This window comes from Aptenodytes patagonicus, chromosome 3, assembly GCF_965638725.1.
Source record: "Aptenodytes patagonicus chromosome 3, bAptPat1.pri.cur, whole genome shotgun sequence".
Classification (NCBI taxonomy): Eukaryota; Metazoa; Chordata; class Aves; order Sphenisciformes; family Spheniscidae; genus Aptenodytes; species Aptenodytes patagonicus.
The window spans coordinates 84104748-84127923 of record NC_134951.1 but is presented as its reverse complement, the minus strand read 5'-3'; the positions used below and the strand labels follow the sequence as shown (position 1 = coordinate 84127923).

The 23176-nt window shown below is 36.2% G+C and overlaps 1 protein-coding gene across 2 annotated transcripts in view; it reads right to left on the bottom strand.

Moving 5' to 3' along the window:
- FAM120B (family with sequence similarity 120 member B) overlaps positions 1 to 23176 on the bottom strand; it is a 59570-nt gene that overhangs the window by 29276 nt on the left and 7118 nt on the right. For both annotated transcript variants that reach the window (XM_076334045.1, XM_076334046.1), the window contains exons 3-6: positions 22340 to 22520; positions 16059 to 16154; positions 9690 to 9862; positions 5509 to 5601 (exon numbers count right to left, since the gene is read on the bottom strand). In XM_076334045.1, the coding sequence (XP_076190160.1) occupies positions 5509 to 5601; positions 9690 to 9862; positions 16059 to 16154; positions 22340 to 22520 (543 nt within the window). The remainder of the gene's footprint in view (positions 1 to 5508; positions 5602 to 9689; positions 9863 to 16058; positions 16155 to 22339; positions 22521 to 23176) is intronic.

The window sequence follows — 23176 nt, the reverse complement described above, 5'->3', positions numbered from 1 at the left end:
AGAAAATAAATAGGTTCTGCGGTACTGAACTAGGCATGCAGGCCTGGGAGGCCAAAACACGGTTATTAAGAGAAAGGCAGAGTATGGAAGCCTGAATACATTCAGCCTCAATATACAGATTTAATATAAGCAGGTTCATTTGATGCAACTTTCTCTTGATTAATCATGTAAATTTTTTTTTAATGTTTTAAACCAAAACTAATGTAGCTGCTGGAAGACTTGAACTGTTTCTATTTGGATTAGTTCATTTATGACTACCTTGAGGAAATAAGAAGAAACTTGTATTTCTGAGGTTGAACAGGGACTAAACCGATCTCAGCTTGCAATCACATCCCATACTGCTGACTTTTGTTCCAGATTAGCCCAGAACACTGAGAAAACCTGAAGACTGAGGTTGAGAGAATGGGCTGGGAAGCAATGCCAAGATCAGTAAACCACCTCAATCCCCCCCGTTCCTCATCCCCTGCCAGTTACAATCTCACCTATCATTTTAAGAACACTTTTGACAGATGCAAATTTTGTGGGAATATAAAGCCCCGATTCAGTAAAGCATTTGGGAATGCACTCAAATTCCACTTTAGTTAATACCAACGTACACCACAGAAGCAGGTCCTAAGTATGTAAGAGAGGTTTATCTTCGAGATCTTTACAATATTCTTACTTGTATTTTATGTTTTCCTCAATCCAATTAGACTTCAAGCAAATATTTATTAGGAAAGAGTCACACAAGCACAATAAACATACACTCCCTGGGGGAGAAAGGACTTTTTTTAAACAATTATATATTGAAAAATACAGATAGCTCATAAAGCCTGTTTGGAGTCTGTCTGAAAAGTATCACATCTAATGGTGTTGACAAATGTAGCCTGGCTTGCCAAATAGGTCAGAAGAAATTCTGGAATGTTCAGAATCTGGGTATTATTTATGCTTTTCTGTCTGCATGGCAAGGGAGAAAGAATACTGAGTTGAAAAATACAGAACAGATTTAGCAACATCCTTCTGAAACTTGCGGGACCCTAACCAAGATACCTACACACTACTCTAAAACATACTGCTTTTTTGCATGCATGTGGCTAAGTACCCCTCAGGAAAATATTCAGAGAAAAATCTCTTGTGTAATATTGGTATAATACTATTACCAGGCTAATTCTGCTTCCATGACACTGTACAATGGAAAATATTCGAAAGTTCCATGCAACTACAATTCTTGCTAAAGCTACTTCTGTCAAACTAGTTAACTAGTTTGTGGAGGTTTTTGTTTTTTATTATTCCAAAGCTAATTAAGTAATATGTGTTTTGTGAAAGTTCATTTGCAATCCAATTGCAAAGACTCTCTGGAGCTTATCATTTAAGATCTAAAATGACTGTGCTCATTTCGTATCAGTAATACTTTTTAAATAACTGAAAGCACTTAAAAATTGAAGGAATGCACTTCAGTGTTTGACTTTCTTATACCTCATACACAGCCAAACTGTTCCTTCTACAGGTGGCACAAAAGTTGTAATTACTCCAAAGCAGATATTCTGGCATAACTGGATATTTCATGGCAAAGCTATAAAGAACTTGCAAATGCCATAAATTCCAGCAGTGATGTTTATGTCCACCCATGCATCTGCTACTAACTTCACATTCATATTTTCTGACATACATTTCACTTTTTAAAAGCATTTAACAAGACCCAAATTTCATCTACTAATTTCCAGGTGTATTTCCCTTTTAACAAAATTCTCCCATCTCATCTTTGGCCACAACTTTCAGAGAAGATGTGATTCACACCTTTACACCTCCAATACAAATTTTTCATATATTCACATATTTAGAGAAATCTTAGAAAAAATGTATTTGTGTTTGTAAGTCATTATGGCCTTTCCTGTTTGGGCAGTATTTTACATGCATTACAGGTGACAGTTGATCTATAATTGCACTTGTAAACAACCAGGGCCAGCACAATATAAGAAACAAGACAGCAAGCATGACTGCTGGTGCCTTTTTCTCCACGATGGCCTCAAAGTTAGACTGATGGCTCTCTGGGCATTTTGCCAAAACCGCACACCAGATTAAAATAGAAAGAAGGGAAATAGGCAACCTGGGGTCCAAAATTTAATTCTGACCTTATGTATAAGCTCTACGGGAGGCTTGGGCAAAGCAGAATGTTAATCTACCATATAAGGGGGGCACAAGGAAACTAGCAAAAAACTTATGAGAAAAAGAATGTATAAAATCTCTTCTCTATCGTGTGCACATTTTGGTATTTTGAAACCATCGATCTTGAAAAATAATCAAATCTTCACGTATAAACATTATGTTATTCTCAGAAAGTAACTATTTAATGTGCATTTTAGTTATATGTCCACAGCCTGCTTTCTTTCAGCATGAGATAAACTATATTTGTTATGGCTTTAACCCACTTTATTCAAACCATGGACATTTCTGTTTCATAAATTTGCAGGTTTATGGATCTCATTAACTATGAAATATGGATAGCATATCAGAAAGCAGATTTGAAAGTGAAAGCTGAAAAGTTCTCTTCATCCTATCAGAACAGGCTCTATTTACATTTTCTCTCATACTTCACAGTGGAAGTTAAGTTTTCTTCTGCTAAAACATATTTGCTAATGGACTCCTTTGCAGAAACAGAGCAATTTTTTTTATCAAATCAGCGTTCTTCACAGAACTGTTTACAGGGAGTAAACATTTTTTCTACATTTAAAATTATAACATAGTGTTAAGTCCAAAATTGCAAATGAGCAAACATTTTCATAAAATTTCGCAGATGCTGACTAAGTTTAACATAACTTCCTTGAAAGCTCTGTTATTAAGTTGTTTCTAGGGATCATGATTAACTTCTCAGTGGAGAAGAAATAGTATGGTAAACAGATTAAACTATTCCTCTGTTTTCCTACTATAAAACCCATATATTAATTAGCTATGTACTAGTGTAATTCATTGCACTTGGATCCTTCGATTTTAAACACAAATACCTAGAAAATTAAGCTGTTAAATACCTATTGATACCCTATTTACTAACTATTAAAATAACAGCATAACTCAATTTTGTAAAACTACTAAATAAACATAGTAATGAGTAAAAACAGTTTAAGCTATTCTGAGATGGAAACTTGAAAATGAGATGCTTGAATTACAATGCTCAGAAAGCTTGCTTTATTGATCATTATTTTTAGAATATTTATGTAAGATATTCTATTAGTTTAGTCTCCTGCCCTTCCAAGAGAAAATTCACAGGACATTATTAAGTTCATCTAGACACCACATTTCAGAAGCACAGAAACAAGAAACAGACCATTTTTTACTCTTCTTGTGAAGTGAGATTAACCTCATACGAATCTTCAAATTGATCCTGGTGCTACCACAAAATTACAGGTGGCTTATACATGAAGAAAAAAAAGTATTTTTATGGCAATTAATACAACATAACATCCTCTCTTGATATAGCTTGACAAGTCAGGGCTACATAACAAGCTAAGAAACAGCAACTATTTTCCACTGGGAGATCCAGGTCATCAAAACACAGGAAGGGAGGTTAATTTGAAGGCAACGGGGGAAAGTTTTGAAACTGTTATTCACCGATTCACAACCTCAGAAGGGAAAGAGGCCAAAATCTTTCCTCACTATTCTCTTCAGAGGGATTTATTCTGGCTCAAACTACTACCAAAGGCACTACCGCGAATTTCAATAGAGTAAGACAAGGAAGTGCTCTACAAAATAGCCTGATACAAAAATTTCAGCTGCATTATATGAATCTTTTGTTGTTTTTTAGCAAAGCAGAAGGCATTATGCATCAGTACATGAAGTGCTGACATAAGCAGCAGAGTGATGTAACTTTGGAAAGTACTTGCCAATAGCACGCAGAAGTCAATTCCAACAACATACTATCCGCTTCATAGAGTGACACACGACACAGTGTAAGACCAGATTCATGTTTCATGTACTTCTATGTCAACAGTGGAAGAGCAGACAATATCTGATCTGCCATAAGCTTTGTGGGAAAGCTACAGAAATTTGTGAACAACTTTGAATTAGTAGAATGACTGCTGATAAGTAGCATACATTAATATTACGTGTTTGGATGCAACACTCAGATTTATAATTCCATAGAACCACAACACAAATGAATCACACAAAGACATCTAATTCAAACAGAATAAACTTCTAAGCACTTTAGAAACTTACATAATAGTACCTATAAGTGCACCTATAAACAAATTGTTTTAACACTTCCTGCTTATGCTTGGCTTCCTTTATGCTTTTACTGAATCACTGCCACAACAGACTTGATAAAATAATGATACTCTCCATGTTAAGTGCAACACTATGTGCAATAATGTCTTCGACAGAAATAAATCGTACATTTCTGCTCTTTTCCATATTGCCTTCATCTCATTGCTTCCTTTTCGTTACACAGATCTAACACTTGATCAGCTGCAGAACAAATTTGTGATTAATTTGGAAAAAATTGATAGGAGGCTGGACTTTATCTGTCATAATGAATCAAATAATGAAACTGGAATCACACCGGTTTTGTTATTTTGGTCCCCGTGCACTAGAAACCAATAGATAGTAACCCAAGTGCCTGATTTACCTTGCTATCAGCAAAAAGTACTTTTAAAACTCTAACATGGACTGTTCAAAGTAACAGAGAATTTATTGGATATATAAGTAAGATTTTCAGAGTGAAGATACATTGAGGTTCCAATCATTTCTAACCCTTTCCACCTTACTTTCAAGTAAATCCACAACTCAAATAGCCATTGACATGTGCAGACTGTGCTGTACACTGCTAATACTTTGAATACTATCTCAAGCTATGAGACTGAAAATAGTCTTGTATAATTAGATATGCAAGAAGAACTATTTAGATGGTTCTACTGCAATAACCATCTAGGAACCTGCTTTTCCACATGTGGATTCAAGAAGATAGGAAAGGAAAAAAACAGATTTGCACAGAGTATATCAAAATTTTAAAAAGAACTCCTGAATAATTACGGAATAGAGAGATCCAAAATGTCTTCACTACAGTGGGCCACATCAGGTAACAAGACATTTTTTCTGGTTAGGTTTTATGTTATGTTTATGTTCTCCCACAAGTAGTAATACCAAACTTTATTTAATGTAGTGATTTTCATACAACTTCTATCCCAAAACACTATCCTCCTCAGGAAAAAAGAATGAAGCAATGTTGCAAGACAGAATTCACCATTACAAATTTTCCATCAGCTGGAAGTCTGGAAGCCAAGTCAGGAAGAAACCTGAGACTAATCCACTCACCCCTAGGACTGCAGCCACTAGAAAATGTCCTTTCTATTTTATTTTATGTTATTAACAAATGTAAGTATTCACATGAACTGTAGCACATTAAAAGCCTATATATTTACCACGGCCCTCAGTTCCTGTATCTGAAAAAACTTAATGCAGAAGAATTTTCCCCAAGAATATTTATCCCAAAGTTACCATGAACATTTTATATTACTCAATTATTCCAGTCCATACCTGCAAACCTGCCAGTTGAGCAGCTGACTTCCCTTTGAGGCAGAGAATGAGTGCCACAAATGCATTTAAGTCCTCCAGAGAGAGGCTACTGACCTAAAACAGATGAAAAAATAACACATTATCTGAAGGCTCTGAAGAGGAACTTTCTGAAAATTGGCTCCTCTTGCTCAAGCACATCAAACTTAAACCAATTACCTCATGAAGTTATAACCACCATGAATGCATCGTCTAAGAAAAGACACTTAAGAGGAACAAAATACTTACTTTCACAACTTGAATGAAGTGCATACCCCAATACCCGTGTATAGTGTATATACGTGGATTTCCACACACCAAACAAAATGCCCACCCTTCATGCATTCCCTTCTCCTCTTCCCTTGGAGTTTCTTAATAACAGGAAATTTCTTCATCTCCATAACACTAAACATAGTAAAAAAATGAGATTCAAAAAAATGTAAATTGCTTTATAATCAAGACCCAGAATAAAAACCACCTCAATGAGCCACAGATGTGATGACCATTAGGATTTCTTTCAAATGCTTACATGGTTATCTGTTGGAAGCTTTAAAAATAATCTAAAATATTTCAGTTACCTATTTTAAGCTAAATTTCAGGATTTAACAAAACGTATTTGGATTCTTTTAGTTTTTTAGGTTACATATTGAAGTGGGAAGAACTCAAATTTATAAGAAGACTAAACCTAAAATGTTCAAGTGGGCAAACATAAAGGAAAATTCTAAATTCATGTAAAAGTTCACTCTAACACTTCTATCAGAAAAGGGAGAATGGGGGCATTTACTGTTGTGAAAAAGGATTCTGAGATTCTATAGAGGCACATGGTCACCTGAGGAGAAAGACAGCACCTCTAGACCAGCTGGGCTGATTCCCTGACAGTACCAGTCCAGTTCTGATCACTTGCTTCCTCTTATAAGAACACTATAGATTATACATGTGCACCAAGACCAAGTATTTGTTACAAATGTTGAGGCTATAAAGAGGGCTCTAAGTGAGATCCATAAAGCATTACAATTCTTTATCAATTGGAACTCAAGGGAAGGTTTCTCTTGCAAAGTGTGGAAAAGTGCATTGTGGGCTTACAGTACAGTTAAAAGGCTGCCTAAAACTCTGCATTGCCTTTCTTTTAACAGCTTGATTTTCAGGGAATGTTGTGTATATCCCATTTCAATCCGTTAAGAGTTTCTATTACGGCTATTAAAAATCAAAAAGTGACAGAAAAAATGGAGAGAAAAATTAACAAAAAAGTATTGATGTACATCAATAGGAAAAAAAAAACAAAACACTAAGAAGCCGTCTACAATTACTTCAGTCATTGACTTGCTTAGGAGGGGTAATCCAGTCTTTCCTCCTCAAGATAAAAATTATTCAATCACTACTGAGAATTTTTTTTTTTTTTTAAATCAGGCCTTGCTGCTTATCCCACTGTAAAATACTTTGCCCTCTATGACTCTGTTAAAACTTGCATAAAGCACAAGAATGTGAGGGGTATGAGAAAAGTTTTAAGCTTTCAAAATGTTCCTTGGTATTCATTAACTCCACCTGGCTGCTAAGATCTGATAACGGCCCTACTTTACCCTGTATTTCAAGTCAGGTGTCACCTTTGTGTAGGTGGCAACAAGCGAGGTTTACTAAACCTGCACATTTCATACATTGCAGTAACAGAAGAAGTGACTTTCATCTACAAAACAATTCTTAATACTTGCACAATTTTGTCCTAGGAAAAGTAAGTCAAAGATTGCTTGCAAGTACAACAGCAAGGAAATGCCCCCAACAGAGCAGATCAGCCAGAATGCTTACGAATGTCAAAACACTTCTTTAGAGAAATATTTTATTCAGTAACCAAACTTGGTGAGTTGTCACACTTCCATTGTCAGATTTCTTCCAAAACTGTAAGAGCTTGAAAGAGAAATTTCCCCTTTCTTTGGAGGCTCCACAGTTTGATATGTGAACTCATTCACTCCTTTCCCTAACTTTAAAGACAGACCTATTATTTTTTTCATCATTTTTGTTCTTAATTTGGAGGATATTTGAAAAGTACCCTCACTGAAAAGATTACTCTTCAAATCGACACTTTCTTTATATAGTTAAGATTTGCTTATTGGAATTTTTTTCTCACTTTAAAAAAATGCATCTGAAGTTTTCATTAAATACTTGCACATAAATTTTGAGGAAGCCAGATGGATTGGTCAGTATGCTGGCTCCTGCAAAAACCTAAGTTTTAGGTTAGATTAAATGATAAGCAATGAAATTTTTAAGAAGTTTATTTCTCCCTCATATAAGCTGAAGGAAATGATGTTAGCCTGCTTGAAGGCAACCTACAGTTGCTCAACTTAAATCACCTTTGGGGTAACAATCCACCTTCCCTCTCTAATACAAATGTAAGACTAAAGTGTAAAGTAAAGACAAGAATTAGGCCACAATTAGACAAGCATTGTTTTCTCAGCTATAAAACAAATGGAAGCAGTATGGCCAGCTCAAAGCATGGTTGCTGACACTCTTGCTCTCATGTTTTCCTCTCAAACACCCCAAGAAAACAAATGGACGATATCAGAGAACTAACCAAAGTTTAAAACAACTCAGCAATGAAAAACATTTCAATCCAAATCAATTCCCTAGCCTGGTTCATAGGGTAGATCGTATCAGTGCTACTCAGAGGGTAGAAGAGAATCAGGAAAACGGGACAGGTGTTGAGAAACTGGCACTGCCATGAAAAACCTTCCATCAAACTAAGCCCTTTGCATGATCTCTCTGCTATTATTCTTGTTGAAAACATGAGCTGCAAAACTGTTTTCAACATTAGCCATTGGACTATAAGTTCTGAAAACCATATCCCTAACAAGCATTTTTTTTTTCATTGTATTAATATGCTGTGATCAAGGCTCAGTAAATCCACATTTCTGTTGGTGTTCTGTCCTGTTACTCCTCTTCTTAATCCCACTAAAGAAACCCTTCTCAAATAATTTAGTAATCATGCTATGAAAGGGTGTAAAGGATAGCAGAATAAGTAAATGAAACAGTGAAAACAGATAAATAAATGAAACGGTGATTTCATATCCGAATATGAAAAACACTTAAAGCATGTTTAAAGCTAAGTACGTGACATGTATCTTGCTGAATTGAAACCGCAAGGCATGAAATGATGTTTAATGAGTTTCATTTTCAAAAAACTTTCCATTTATACTCTGCTCTACAAAAATTAAAGAAAAAAAAGAGCTATATGGATCATTTGTATAATTCCCATTTGTTCTTCCTCAATGCATCATCTAAGTTTGAACAAACAGGTATGAAAGAAAAAAAAAGGAAAAGTCAGGGAGAACTTGTTTTCATGTATCACACACCAGTATAAATCTGTTATTGAGGAAAGTCTGAAAAAGCAAAACAAAAGACAAAATGTAGTTCAGTGTAAGTAAAAGTGCAACAGAGCTTATCAGATAAGATAAAGGCATTATAATTTTCTCATCCTCAGAGAGGAAAACCTGCTTGTGAGTGCAGCATTTGAAAGGTGGCAAGTACAGACAATATATTAAATACCTAAGAGAAATGTAAATAATGAAGCAATATTGTATTTAATCGTGTTCCTTTTTATTACAATTAAGGTAGTCTGCAGGCTGCCAAATGTTTGGAATTATGACAGAACTGCTACCTAATGATCACCTATTTCTCAGAATTTAATGAGAAGAGCCATATCCTCAGTTCTGGCTGGAAACTGAGTAGATTGACAGGATGGTGTGAAAACGTAGTGAGAGCTGACTAAATATTTATATTGTCTGTTTGCACAGCCTGCACAGCCACCTGAGGGAATGTCTTCTTTTGACGACATAAAGGAAACACAAAAAGAGAAGCTTTAACTTGCAAACAGGTCCCAAAAAGTGGGGGAAATCCCTCAGTTTATACTCTCTCTGTTAAACTGCCCAAGGGGCTTTGTCATGGGCATGTGAGAGTTATGATTAACTACTAAAAAACCCCAAGTGTTTCTTGAACAGGATGATGCATGTTAAATGGAGTAATTAAAAATACTGTAATGCAGTACTATTATATTTGATCAACTATGCCTACAGTAAAGATTAAGAGAAAAATCCAGCACAGGCTAGCAAGAAGCAGTTTATTAGTCAATCACATCTATCAGGGTTGACAGCTGAAGAAAAAGCAACTGTCCCAGTTACCTGCATCATAAGATAGGCCAGCAAGCAGCAGAATGCTGCAACAGGTGCTTCTAGAGCTTGGAGCTCTTCCATCCTGTCCTGAAGGTGAAAGCATGCCAGAAATGTACTATACCGTTGCTTTTCCACGTCAGGTCCTTTGGCAAACCACAATGTTTTCAAATTAGGTGTTCCACCTACAATAGAAATCCATTACTTTATCTTGGCAGCAACAAGATAAAACATGCCTACCTCATTACAATCTGAAAGCAAACAACTGATCTGTTCTTGGCACTTGTAAGGATCACAGAGTTAAATATGAAATGTATTTGACAAAACTTGGCATTTGAAAAAAAAAAATTAACGAAAAAAATTAAGGCCTGTAATTTAAAAGAATTGTATTGAATACAGGCATGTTTAAGCAGAGTGGACTGAATTTGATTGTTACAACAATATAGACAACTTTGAGACGTCAGGGTTTTACCCTTTGCAAGAACAAAGTTTGCCTACAAGTGTGTGCTTTCCCTTGGGGATCCACAGCATTAAATGGGGTTAGCTTCATCATAAAATAGTGATTCAGCAGAAAACAACCATATCTGTTTCTTCTCTCTCTCTCCTAGAGCTAGCATATCAGGGGTCTTTGAAGGATCCTTGCATTGCCTCTCTTATAATCACCTATTCTAATGAACAAACTGGTCACCTATGCCATTTGCTGGCAAACACGCATTCTCCACAAAACACTGTGCTGGCATGACTCCTCTGCAGTAGGTTCCAGTTTCGGAACAAAAATCAAGGCTATCTGGTATTTTGCACTCCCTAGGCTACTGTATGAAACGCTGTTGCAAACACGCACAAAAGAACTGTCATCAATTATGTATAATGTTATCTTTCCATACTTTCTGTAGTATCATTCACCTTGGTCTCTAAATCCTTAATATTTACCCCACGTTGCCATCTCCCAACTTGTGACACGTGTGAACTAATGTAAAATTTGCTCCTCATTTAAATTACATTTAATCCATTATCAAAATAAACACTAAGGCACGTGAAATAACAGAACAGCTAACTGGTTATGCCTAAGAATCCCAATTAAAGACAGAATCCTCCCATAAAGTACTGCTGCTTCTGTAGTTAAATAAAACGAGGTGTGAATTTTAAATGTGGACTAATTAAGCTACATTTGGTAACAACTTTTCTTTTTTGTGTGGCATGCAGCAGCTGTAGTCCAGTTAGGAACACTTGGTGATAATAAATGGTTAAAGTGACAAGGTGCTGAAATCTACATAGACGATGTTTATTTAACCAAGAAAGCCCATTAACCAAATGGTACTAATTCTCTGGAGGGGGGGAAACTAGAAAAGAAGTTAGTATTTTCTTTCTTCATCTCCCTGATGGATGTTTCTTTTACTATTTTTAAGACTAACTCTCCCGTCAAAAGTTTTAACCATGTAAAGAACTACCATCATACAATCTGTAAGTTTCTAACTTTATTTTGTAGGGAAATATATATATTAAGAAAAAATACCAGTTGCTTGACTGGAGTTGGAAATGCAACATGGTAATACAAATATTGGCAGTGAGTGGGCCAGTACAGACAGCACAATAAGACTCAGATTACTGCTTTTGATACTGGTAATTGCTGCCTTAAGAAAAAAAAGAACAGCAGAGACTGACTTCCAGGAAGAAAAGTGAAGGTAACGTGCATAAAAACAAAACAAAGCCAACTTTTCCTACCAAGGCTAAGCAACTTTAATGTGTGAGACAATTTTTACATGGGTAAACTCAAATAGTTTTGATGGTTTCTGCTTTCCAGAAGGTTCCCAATCAGCTGCATATGAAGAGATACGCCAAGAATCAGTTAAAGGAAAGTATTCTGCCATCTGTTCAGGTTTTTTTTAAATTAATTGCATCCAGGGGTATACCTAATAATAGAAATCCTTCTTTCTTCAGAGTAAAACCATGAAACTACATCAATAATCAAGATTACATATCTATATTGAGAGAGCTCAACAAAAAATTCAAGACATCTCTTCCATAAACAGTTTCTTATACTTTTAGAAACAACATCTACTTGCGCCTACAAAAAAGAGGTAGTGATGAATTATGAGTTATTTACTCTGGGAAAGAAAACTTGATGCTATCCCCTTTTGGAACATACCAACCAAAAGCGTTATTTTTCTGAAAGGATCTCTTCTACAAGTAATTAAATTCCATGTAGTACCCAAGAGCGATCCATTATATTAACCCTTAAATGAAAGATAAGTAAAACAAAGAAACAAATACACCGAAGTTTAATGACTCTCCCGTCACGTGTACAGTCAACAACAGACCTAAGATTCATATACAGTAGACCCCCAAAACTGTTCTCTATTCTAGTTACATCCTCACTACATACTTTACAGCAATTAGAAAACATTCCTGAAGGAGAGAAATTTACTTGGATAGGGAGAAGTATTTTACTTTCTGAACACATCTAAATATTTACTAAATTAACCTTAAAAAACCCCAAAACTGAGTAACAAAAGGGAAACAGAACAAAACATACTTAGATATATATAATTGATACTTCTTTACTGTAAAAATTAGTCATGAGAAAATTATCTATCCTCCTGGAGTCGTAGGAACCACAAGGTCCTATGAATTACAGAGAGATACTCAAACACTGCATATGCTTATAGTTACTCTCAACATGCACAAAACTGTGTGAAAACTGTATTCAGTACTATGTAAACTGTAGTCCTTGGGAACTCCAAGAAGAACAACATCACAAAGACTTCCATGGAGGTCAAGAGGTACTACCTGCCTAAATGCAAAAATGGACAACCAACAAGGTAAGAGAAAAAGCATTGATTGAATTATTTTTTCCTTTTTCCTTTTCACTCACACATTTAAAGACATTGTCATATAGAAAGCATCATGATAAACAAGAGCACTTCAAGGGAATACAGAAATATTTATTTCATTTGTTTGAACTTCAGTAACTGATTTATGAATATACAATGCATGCAAAAGTTGTGGAATGCATTAATACTATGATATCCTTGAACTCAAGGCTTATACAAAGGTGATCCTCACATTCATACTAACTTAAAACATCATCATTGTCTATATAGATATACATGTATAATACTAACTGTTCATGTATATTTGAAGTAATGACTATTGAAATTTCATTTTATAACACCAGTAATAGAAATTTAACACTTCATCGTTTTACACGATCATGTAAATACTGAGCAATAAAAATAAGTTTATAAAAATGTACTTGCTAGGAACACTCAACATTAACTTGTCAACATCTGTGGCCAATTTTAAAGATGCCATAAACCCAAATGCCAATTAAATCTGACCATTAAAGAAGCATTCCAGAGACAGCATTTTGAACAGGAGGTATTCATGACATATTCCTCTAAGATGCAATGATTAGAATACTGAAAGTACATCCAAACTCCTGTGGTATGATTCTACAATATCCTACACATTTTCAGAAATAAAATGAAAAGCAGAATCCATACATTTCCAGTAAAGACTTTAAAACTTCCCTTGTTCCTTATAAACGGCACACATATCAAATAGATCAGCTATGTTCACAAGATACGGATGTTAAACAGTATTTTCTTGGATCACAGATCTTCTAACAAAATTCATTTCTCAGAGACATTTTTTATCAATTTAACTGCTGCTCTGTCAATGTGTGGGAAACATCATGATCACATTCATTCAACTGAAAGGAAACATTCCAGAAGGGAGAAAGAGAGACAGAGAATGCGAGCAAGCGCAGATGCTAATTCAGAAGACTGTCCCTCAAGAAAAATACATATACATAATACACATTATATTTTAAATATATTTTAAGCTATCATCTTACAGCCTTTAGGAGTTGATATTTGGTTTTAAAAAAAAAAGCTAACATTCAATCTATCACCTGCAAGCTGTTCAGATGCAAGACAGTTCTGCTGTTTTATACACACAAAAAATCAGTGGGAATTCTTTTTTTTTTTTTACGATCAATATGAAATTCAAAGTATTTATGGTTATGTGCATTACAGTTCAAAGTTCATATCAAATATTCTTTCTTCAGACTTTTTAATCTAAATCAAATTCAATACTCAGGATTTCCCATATATTCTCAGTACACTTCTAAAGTAGTTGTGATAATGAGGTTGTAATTTTTTCCAAAAAAGATAATACAAAGAACCTTCCCAGATTAACTGCACCTATGATTTTTCAAATAGTTTCTGGTAAGGTTTTTTCTCTTTTTTGAGTAACCTGATCTTGATTGACAGCTTTGAACTCTAACTTCCTATAACAACTTCTTTAAATTTAGCTCTAAATATGATCCCTGCCTGAAAAATGTGATGCGCTGTTGAGAACCTTATTTGGTGAATTAGAAAGTCATGCTGTGGAAAATAAAAGATGCATGAGCGAATGTAAGGCATACAAATATGGACTGCAAAAATTTTAGGAAAATATTTGTTCGCTGAAGGAATGACAACAGAGCACTAAAAATAAACACTAGAAGTCCTCCTCCCCTTTTTTAATAGTCTGCTTGAACAGCCTTTCATTACTGAGTTAGTAAAGATTATGGCTGAGAAGATGCTGTTTTTATAAACTCCTCTTATGTGGTTGCTATAAACAAACAAACACGGTGATTTTAAATCCTGTTTATTGTCAACATGAAGGTGGGTTCTATGTGTAGCATGTTTGCAGAGCAGTAGAACCAGAGAATATGAGATTAAGTGGATTCCTCTCCAGAAAGGGAGGAAGGTACTCTACCATCTGGGAAGGAAAATTTCACAGCAATAAATACAGTATATTTGCCATGCAAACCGAAATGTAACTACATAGGTATGGTTTATACTTCGTTGACTTTTGTTTGCTTGTTTTACAAATGCATGTTCCCAGACCATTGCATGCCAAAATAAAACAGTTGTACAGGACAGACCGATCAATTTTTACCCTGCATATTCGTATCCATTTGGAAAATTTCACAGCAATTGCATGCTATCATCAAGTCAATTAGATAATCACTCTCCTAATACTGTATCAGGGGTAATGGACAGTGAAACTACTGTATATCAAATGAAACCTTGTTTGTACTTTGTCTATGTAACTAATTTCTTTCCAAACACTTCCTTTCAAAAGGATTTTGAAAAGGCTGATTAATCTAAAGAGCGACTGTTTTTCCTTCATCCTTGAATTTGAAGACTCTCATTAATATATGAGTTTCAAATATGAAGATAAATGTACAATCTTAGGATACCTTAAAAGAAAATCTACTATAACCCCAGCAAATTAAAAACAAGTAGGTTCTAAAGCAATCCCTAACAACAAAACAACAACAACAAAGTGCATGCATTTCAACAACTTCCGAATCTGGATTTAGACCAGATCAGAACAAAGACTGCTACAGAAAGCTCTGGGTACTGAAGGAAGAAGCACTGGTAATTACTCTCAAAAAGTCCAGTAGATAATAATTTTTCTTAACAGCATATCAGTGGTATTGTATATCAATGGAACTAATTCATTTCATATGAAAGACTGAAAAAACTCTGAGCTCCTGATCCACATGATAGCAGATGACTAGACCGAGAGAGAGAGCTGTGAGAGTAAAGATAGAGGGGTTATGACTACAATAGTATGGACAGATGAACAATTAGAACAATTTTTCCTCTGAAATAAAAAAAAATTAGTACAGTACTGTTTACTTCCTATCCTAAACTTGTATTGCATGATACAATTTAGTGATAAAGAGATGAGTGACATATACAGTGCCCAATCTTTTCACTAAAGTATATACTTCCTCATAAATATCACACATTCCTCATAACGCTAATTTCACTAAGAGCGTTCATGAATGTGTCCTTTACCAAAGGAAGGAAGGTAAGAACACACAAAACACTTGATGCTTGACAGTAGAAACAGCTTCACAGAAACAGATAGCCTAATTATTTCTTTATTGAAAGCTGGATTCTCTTTTTGGGTTGTCACAGGTGATCTAAAAATGGCCCTTTTTTATATTGTCCTCCAGTCTCGTTAACACATTCTCTCAAACAGCTTAATAGAAGAATTTTAATACGGCCCTACACACCACTTATCCTGGCCTCAGAGCAATATTTAGAACCTCTACGAAATTGTTTGCATTTTAGAACTGATGTTTGAAAGAGCACTGGGTTTAACAAGACATAGTAATAACACGTAGCTTAAAGCTGAATTCTACTATAATTATACAGGGTAATTAAAAGCAATTACAGGCATGCAGCATTTCTACTTTAGCTCCTTGTTCTCCACAGTCATTTTGAATTCCATATCAAACATGTGGTGATTGATTGTCTAACCTGATTTTAGTGATGTCATTATTTCAGTTCAGATTTAAACACATTTTTATTCTACCTGGCATAGAAGGTTGTACAGGTTGTATCAGCTCTGGCTGCTGGAGGGGATTTCCAAAATAGACAAACCACTCTTTTACCAAAGGATAGGCTCCACCTAAAAAAGACAGAATTGGATGGGTAAGTCAAATGCAAGTACTGACACTAGTGTAAAAGTTGGAAGCAGTGGTGATCGGGATTCTAAAGTAATAGAAGGCACTTCATAATGACTTATTTGCTCAGCTTCTTTAAAAACAAACCAAGAAAAATTAGTTTTAGTATCTTTATGACAAATCATCAGAACAAATGAAGAGAGTTTGAATTATGTACTATAAACATGAGTTTGGAGTTGGGAACTGCAGCCAAAAATGTAAGTACAAGAGTCTGGAAAGCATTCTAAAACGGCTTTCAGCCAATTTTAGGCCTTCCCATTCCAAGGCAGTTCAGGAAGCTGTGGAGGCATCTGGCATAGCTTAGGGAGCTACATGAGCTACCTCAATCTCTTAGGGCTGTCACACTGCCACATATGCAGGCAGTCCTTAATATGATTCTCCTCCCAACTTGCCCTGACATTTCCTGTGTCAGGGTTTGAGACAAAATCTTTATAAGGAGGCCTTGACGGCTATTTGAAAGCTGACAGCAACGGAGTCATCCCACCGTCAGATGCAGAGCTTTTACAGCCCATTGTTCCAGACCTTTCATCTAGTACAAAGGGATTGTTTATGCATAATAGCCTAAGTGGCTTCCTACCCCCTAACCCCAACTCTGTCCCGCCCCCCAGTAAAGAGTAGGGTGCCTCTTACATTAAAAATTTCACTGCTTGAGTTGTGCATCTAACTATTTGGTGCTTTAAAAAAAAACAAACGAAAATACCCTCAGAAAAAACTCAAGCATTTAAGAATTTTTGAAATGCAGTCTATCCAATTTCCAATAGTCAGCTCATAATCATTCCAATGCAAGTCTTCATTAAAAAACCCTAGAATCATTATTGTTGTTATAAATGGTGCTTCTGCATTCTGTCGAGATTTTGCTTATGGCAACCATGTCATAGTGCCCTAAATTTCCACACTCTGTAGTCTGGTAAACAGTATGAAGTAAACAGATTTAGCTAGTCCTGGCACTTGGAATAGTGTTTTCAAATCTTTTCCAGGCAAAACTCAAAGCTTTTTTTTTCCCCTTCCCTTGTCCCTTTCCAGATTCACAGAATTGCATCTCTAATTCCCTCCAGCTCACACCCAGTGCTGAAGCCGCTATCCTCAAAAATCCCTGCCTTTTATCATCAATTCCAATCACCCTGCACTTTACTGCACAAGTATTTCTGATGCCACATTATGAACACTAATCAAAAACTTCACCTAGCTTAAAAAACCCCAAACAAATCTCTCCAACACTCTCCCTCCCTTCCCTCCACCACCCCAAAAAGTTTGGTCACATTAATTTCCTGATCTCATTCATAGCTCAATGCTGCAAATGACTGTTGGCATGAATGAACAAGTAGTGTGCTATGGTGCAAGGGCAGAAATTCCTCAGATGGAGTTCTTGTCAGGGATAAGAGAGAGGGAAAAGAACACGACAAAATCTGTTTTACAGCCCTGTTTCCTCTTCCTTCCTTACCCATGGACCTGCAGCACAAACTCCCAATAAAGGCGAGGGACTGAAAAACCAACAGCTGGACTGTGAGGGACAGCATTACACCTGGCTTGCAATGCTTCACTGTTCAAAAACTGATGACATTAAGAATAAAATGAAAAATGCCTACACTGGGGAAAAAAAGCACCTTAAACTGCACATTCCAGTAGCTGAATAGTCTCACATCTTGATTATAAATCATTGCCTATGATAATGCTATTTCATGAACAAACCCCTCCAGTTTAATATCCCAAAGTCACTTTCAGAAACATTCTGATGTTTTAGCATTCTGTTTTAAGATTTATTACGTAAATTACTCTGCTTTAGTCAATCTATTCAGCTCACTCAGCCTCCCAGATTTTAGCCTGGTTTCTTAAGGAAGCAAGCCTAATACAATTAGGACATCAGTCTTATAATTAATTCATGCATGCACTGCTCTGTTTCAACTAAATCTGACAGAGAAGAAAAGAGTTCAAATGTATTAAATTCCTAAACATTTTGTGAAACTGGTGACTCAGCTGACAGAGGGATCCTATTAGGGCACCAACTGAAAGAAAGGCAGGAAAGTCAAGTTACCTGTTGTATCCAAACGCACTGGATGGCAAATCAATACACAAGTAGCTATGGAAGAGCTAGAGCTGAATAAAAAGGTAGATGGGATTTGGGGAGAGCAGGAGGCAATAGGGAACATACTTGAGAACACCATATATTGCAGGAGGGAGTTGTCAAGGACATGGGGAGAAGTTAAGAGGATGCTAGGAAGGAGCATGGAAATATAAAAGCTTTGCTGAGGGGAAGCTGGCGAGGAGAGTCACTCTTTATGAGTTCCACAACTCACAGAACAACTTATCAAAATGTCTCTTGATTCTAAATGCCAGTGAAATGCTATTTTTATATCACCCATTGAGCTCAAGCACAGTAAAAAGAGAAGTCAATGGGAAACCTCTAGTTTTGTTCTTTTAATGTATGTGAGTGTTGGTACAGAATGTAGCACCACATCAGCTGAGTGCTCTTCACTATTACAGTCCATTAGTAACAAAAGTATATTACTGTTCAAATAAGTAGCCAAATAAATATAGCTGAAAGCAAGGTCCTGCAAACTGACAGCACATTAACATACCAAAACCAAAATGGAGACATGATTACTACATGCCAACCCTCCCTGCATGGAAATATCTCTGGAAAAAAACCAGTAATCTTTCAAACTTTTTTCCCCACAATGCAAATACTGAATATCACCAGTGAAATTAAAAAAACAGCAGTTCCTTTGTTTAAATAGATTCTGAACGACCTGTGGAAGCACTACTTAGGCAGCCTAAGGAAAATGTCAACTATGTGCAAAACACCAGAACACGAGACAGTTGGAAACGCTGTTATGTGTGCTCCTCTACAGCTGCAACAATGCCAGCCCTCCAGAGTGGTCACTGGTGATAACTGGCAAAAATTCTGCTAACGGACTGTTTTTGACACTGTCAAAGTGAGGGTCAGTCTGGCCTGCTAATGTTAGAACTGGGAGTGATGCTAGGACTTCCAGGAGCTGGCCACGGGCTTAGGCTACATTACGTAACCTCCCAATTGGCAACAGTCACGCAGGTGCAGGTACTTCCAAGGACTGCGCTAGTGCCAAAACCCGCCGGCTTTGTTCTGAACTCTTCGCACACAAAAGAAAGAGCTTGGCTGGCCTATCAAGGTGCATTATTTACTGCTATTTTCCCCTCTTCTTGAATTTTTCCAATACTACTGTTTTTCTAGGAAAGACGCTACAAGTTGACAATTTATGTATCACTATATGCACTATTCCACTTAATGATCAGAAATAGCTCAATTAATTATAAAGATACCTTTAAAATACACAGGCAACAAATGCCATGCTATCAGGATCACCATCAACACCCTATTTATTTTAGTAGGGTCAAAAATAAGGCTGTGATTCTAGTAACATTTCTGTGAGTAAATGTACACACATGCTTACCATATACCAAACTATGCCAAAGGCATAGCTTCATGAGCAATTCTTTCAGCAGCACTGCTAACTTTTTCAGGCAACTGCTGATTTGCTCATTCCCACTCCTTGCAATTCCCTCGGGCTCTTTCACCATAGCTGTTTGTGGCTACACAAAGAGTCAGATGGGGAAACACAACCAGGTTAGTTACCTGACTGCAAGAGAGGGAGGGAAGAGAGAGAGGGGCTATTTTCAGTTTCTCAAACTAGGCCACCATGCAGCTGCACAAACAGCTGCACCAGCACAACTGAAAGGTTGCACAGGGACTGAAATAAGCGGCTGTGCAAGAAAATTACTTAAACTGGCACTGACAGCAAAAGAAACCCTTATCACGCTATGGCTTCAGGCAAAGTAGTATGGTCTAGGTGGGTGATTTCTAAGGATATGACCACATCCAGCTCCTACGGATTCTTGGGTCTCTTAGGCACCCTTGGAAATCTCAACCTAGACATTCAAAACTAAGTTTCTTGTTTCAGGGTAGAGGAAACATTTTACATTATTTTTAACCTGTTCTTACCAAAACTGTAACCACTGCTTTTACTAAATGTTGGCTGCTTTGCTATCCCTATTTAACAGTAAGTAAGCAGATTTGCAAACTGCAAAGAGGCCAGTTTCCAACACAGGAATCTTGTAATTGAGGGATCTTAAGGAATAAAAAAGAGGATCACTAACACATACGTCTCCACTGCAAACTGGAACACTGTGTAGAGTTAACCAACTTAGCTTCAAATGAGCTACATCAGCAACTCTATCACAGTAGCGGCAGACTCTACATGGACTAATTTAATTGGTTGACTCCTTCCAATAAGCTCCTTTTTAATGCTAATCCAAAGTAATTCTACATTATACTACAACCTGCAGTTGTTGGTTAGTTCTTCCACTAAGTGTAGTTCTTACACTATACAGTGTAGGTTACTTCTTCCCATCCTACCACTCATCGAATTACAAAAAACAGTCAACTTGACCTCATCTGAGGGAAACTGGCAAAGGATTCTACTTACTTTGTAAAGAACTTCCCTGTAGGTCTAGTAGCAAATTCATAAAAAATAATGCTGACGTTTACTTATGAATTCCCATACAGACTCTGATTAATGATCTACACTCTTGACTCAGAAGCAACTATAGACTGGAATAAAAAACCAACCCATGAACTACTAGGAAATGACATGGTTAAAGCAGTTAGAGGTAGATACATGCACTAAAAATGCAGATTTAATAGGGGTGCCCATGCAGACACACTCCACCTACCTTTCTGGAAGGGTTAAGGATTGAGAGTACACTATGATTTACTTTAGAAAATTATATCTGGAATTTGAAGCATGAACCGAGAATAAATAATACATGTTATCCGTGGTTTTATTCTAAAATCACTTTCTTAAAAGGAGACCTCTTTCATGTTCAAATTTCATTTTCAGTAAGATTCTAAAGTATTGTTTCTGTATTTCAATTCTAATCTTCTTCATCTGAATACTACAAACACTGTAACACAAATGCAAATCTGCCTACTACCCTGCCATCTCACAGCAACGATTGTTAATTAGAAGTTTTGGTCTGGGTGTTTCTGAAAACATCAGTGAATATCCTGCTGTTTAGAGGAATAAACAAAGCCCAACCAAGTTGTAATTGTCTACGAAATTTAGAGGCAGTATGCCGAAAAATGACAAATGACAGATGTGCATGATTACTGCTGAGATTTTTGTTACTCTCTCCAAATGACTACGTAAACTCTGATTTAGTTTTTCCTATTTTTTTTTCCTATTATGGCACAACTTCAACCTCTAGTTGCCGAAGGAAGTCAGGTACTTAAATACCTTTCTGTGCCTTTCTAAGCACACAGTTTGAATATTAGGTTTGATGGCAATGCACTTTCATCAATAAAATGTAAAGTGATTACCAAGGAGAAATCAACGTATTAAGAAGAATAAAAGTTCAGTACATTTTTAATTCTCAACTCATTGCCTAGAAGACTCTGTAAAGATAACATTTAACTAATGGAAGTCTTAAGAACACAAAATTTGTCCAAGGATGTGAATAAAGAATTGTCTGTCTTAAAGCAGAAGAATGGAAGCACAGATATATATACCTGCTACAGAATCTGTTCATACCACTGGATAAAGAAATCATACTTTCTTGCACTTCGATGAAAGAACTAATAATCACTGGCATGACTACTTGCATTTGTATTACTACAGTAACTATGTTTGACTATCCACTGTTCTTAAAATTGCAGACTTAAAATCAACAGAAGGTAAAACTGTAACAGTGCATTACTGTTTTGCAGAAGTGTATTACAACTCACTAATTCATCAGGAGCTACACTTATCAAAGCAACATAAGGTTTCATATTCTCTCAAACTTTTAAAATCTTCTAAATGTCATTGTTTTGCTCAATCTTTTGCTCATTAACAACTTTCACAACTTCCCATTTAACAAGGAAAAAACCCCCAATTTTTAAAAATCTCTTTAAAAGCACTGAAATTGAACAGCATGTAGAAAAACTGCAATTTCATTGTCACATTTTCTCTCGATTCCTTAAGAAGTACACTTCAGCTGCCCACAGTTTTTATCCTAAATGCCATGCTGATGTAGCTACGGAAACAATGAATTCAAGATTTCATATTTCAAAATTGAAAGTATACTTGAATAATGGTGTAAGCAGTTTAATCCTTACCTTTTCCAGATTCCAACAAGACAGAATAAATATGCTGACGAGCAGGGCGGTAGATAAGTGCCTGTCCAGGAATCTCTGTATCACATTCATCTTCCAAAGAGTTGCTGCACTCAATCTCTCCCTTACTCAGGATATTGAAGATCGTATAATTTTCAGATTGGATATGCTGTTCTTTAGCTAACTGTTTGTTCAAAGAAGAAAGAAGGCATTACCTCCAAAATTAAGAAGGATCCAAAAGTAACAAAATGTATTCACTGTTTGAGGAAATAGTACTTTCTCTATCGGTGGAAATGGAGGGAATGGCCAGGGAGGAAACAAGTGCTTTTTCAAATAACACCAGTATAGTACATTTTCAGACATCTATCTTTTGTGGACATGAATCCCCAGGAAACCCATCACTGCCTTTCTTAGCCCCTCCTTGGGGTTTTTAATGACTTTTTTTTTAAAGAGTAATTATTCTTAAAATGAATTCTGAATTCAGACATAGAAAAATGAGCTGCCCTCCTTTAGTCCCCTGAAAACGTATCTTGCCCTTTAAATAGTGAGTGAAGGCATGACAAACCCCAAACTTTTAATTTTATTGCAAGATGAACTACATAAGACAGCTCCATTTCTTTCCTGAGCTGACTTTGTGTAGTTTACATTGTGGCAAAATTAGAATACTTAACTTCACCACACTTTTACTTTGCAATAGCTCTTCCCCAAGAAAAGAAATACAATGTGCTCTAGTGAAGAAAACCAGGTCTGCAGGCTGTTGCTGAAAAGCAGAATCACAGCATCACCCAGGCTGCATATTAACCATGCACTGGATGCAGATACATCTGGCTACAGCAGCTG